Raw genomic sequence first — 2,453 nt, forward strand, 5'->3', positions numbered from 1 at the left:
TAGGTTTATTAAGTCTTTACCTCCCTGACTCCTCATCCCTCCTTTTTGCTTCATACAAAAAAAAAATCTATCAGGAGGCATGCGTAAGATCACCATCATATTGTTTAAGCTTTAGTTTAGTCGATCAGCTAAACAAAAAAGGCTGTTACGCCGGTTTTACAACGCATGAGCGGCGCGTGACAACCAAGTAGCCTGCTTTTTTGGCGCGCAGTTTAACTACTGGGACTCGCACCGGCAGAAAAGCAGCGCGTGCGAGAGGCGCGCGGGTGTTCTGCGCACACGTGGAGATGCGTCAGTTTGCTTTTTGTTTAAACACAAAGCTTTCACCAGCGTGGTTCGATTGCACATAGAGAAAAGGGTCTTTATTTCGGAATTACCACTCTTAATAAATACACTTGGATATGAAGTAAATCATATCTCAATGCATTTACTGGGGCACTGGAGATTTTTACTGGGGCACGTGCCCCAGTAAATTGGGTCTAGCGACGCCCCTTATAATTATAAAAAATATATTTTATTTATATATTTTTAGTCATTATATATTTTAATATATATTTTTTATATACTTTGAATATTCGGTCTGGAATAGCAAGTATGACTTCAAAACAACATTATCCCTATTATTTGACTGCGAACAATGTTGTACTTTGATAGTCCTTAGCTGCTAATATGATTTACCTATTTAGAATTGAAATTTATATTATTAAGGAGAAAGTCTGAATGTGTGAATATAAAACCAACTTTACCTCAATATTAGTATAAGGTAAGAATATGACATCACACTGACACATTATTGCTTCATAATAAAAGTTTAACAATAAATAATGTTTAATAACCACTTAAATCACTTACTATAATACTAAATATACATATTCATATATAATCAAATGACATTACATTAACTTAGATAAATAAAAAGATACGTGTACTCTAAGCCAGCATGTTTGTCAAGCTGTTAATTAAACATGTTTTGTTATAGGCTCATGTCACTTCAGCACACATATATACGTTCAATAAACGTTCATACAACAATATTCTGTTCACAATGTAAAATGTCAGTATTAATTTGGTGAAGATGTGAATACAAGGTCGTTTCATGCGATCATGTAAGCGAATAATCTACTGCTATCATTTCCAGAGATTGAACACACCGCTACTGACATAGAAACCATAACACGCTAGTGATTATTGTATGAATTTCTGATCATACCATGGCTGGACAGCTGTGGTGATGGGATACAGCTCGGTTTGGGACGAATATTTTCACGTGCAAAACTCCATGAAGGTTGATGAAGCCGGAGAAGAAAAGTCACGGACACACGCACGCGCACTGACACCTGCTGGCTGGAGGAGGTAGGACGGTACTGACGTCACTGCGTGAGTAACCCGGATGGCTAATTCGCCATGAGGACGGACCATGTTATTTTATATTGGATGTAAATAGGATTGTTGTTTTTATTATATTGTGAATATCACAATAAGAAGCAACAAATAATTGCATTATTAATGTGACATACACACTATTGAATTACAGCGAATATAAAAGATTATATTAATGATAATAATAAAATAACAATACAAAGTCATTATAATTATATTATAATTATAGTAATAAAATTTTTATTCATATTTATTAGTATCTTTTCATAAAAAGTGTATATATATATATATATATATATATATATATATATATATATATATATATATATATATATATATATATATATATATATATATATATATATATATATATATATATATATATATATATATATATAGTTGAAGTTAGAATTATTAGCCCCCCTGAATTATTAACCACTTGTTTTATTTTCTTATTAACACAAATATTTATTTATAAATGTTTGTTATAGCCATAATATTGTTAATAATAGTTATACTATATAATATACAACGTAATATTTTTCTATATATAATTTTATAATATAATATATTACATCATAATAAAATATAACATAAACAATACAAAACAAAATAATAAAACAAAAAAACAAAACTAAACTAAAAATAAAAGAAAAGAAAACAAAAAAAATAAATTAAACAAAAAATGAAACAAAACAATTAAAAAACAAAACAAAAAGTAAACAAAACAATTAAATAAAAACAAAAAACAAAACAATAAACAACACTAAACAATGAAATAAAACAAAACAATACCAAACATTAAAAAAACGATTAAATAAAAAACCAAACCAAACAAAAAACAAAGCAAAAAAATTAAATAAAACAAAAACAACACAACTATAAAATAACAAAACGAAAAATAAAATGAAATAAAATAAAACAAAACAAAATTAAACAAAATAAAGATTAAAACAACAAAATAAAAACAAAACAAATAAAAAACAATTAAATTAAATAAAAACAAAACAAAAAACAAAACAATAATAAAAGAAAATGAAACAAAACAAAAAGTAAAATAAAACAAAAAATGA

At 27.6% G+C, this 2,453-nt stretch overlaps 1 protein-coding gene across 1 annotated transcript in view; it reads right to left on the reverse strand.

The window, feature by feature from the left end:
• pam16 (presequence translocase associated motor 16) overlaps positions 1–1,339 on the reverse strand; it is a 7,079-nt gene extending 5,740 nt beyond the window's left edge. Inside the window, exon 1 of the mRNA XM_056453111.1 lies at positions 1,211–1,339. Coding sequence (XP_056309086.1) covers positions 1,211–1,213 — 3 coding nt within the window. The 5' untranslated portion in view covers positions 1,214–1,339. The remainder of the gene's footprint in view (positions 1–1,210) is intronic.
• Positions 1,340–2,453: the final 1,114 nt, after the last annotated feature.

Source organism: Danio aesculapii, chromosome 3 (genome assembly GCF_903798145.1).
Source record: "Danio aesculapii chromosome 3, fDanAes4.1, whole genome shotgun sequence".
Lineage (NCBI taxonomy): Eukaryota > Metazoa > Chordata > Actinopteri > Cypriniformes > Danionidae > Danio > Danio aesculapii.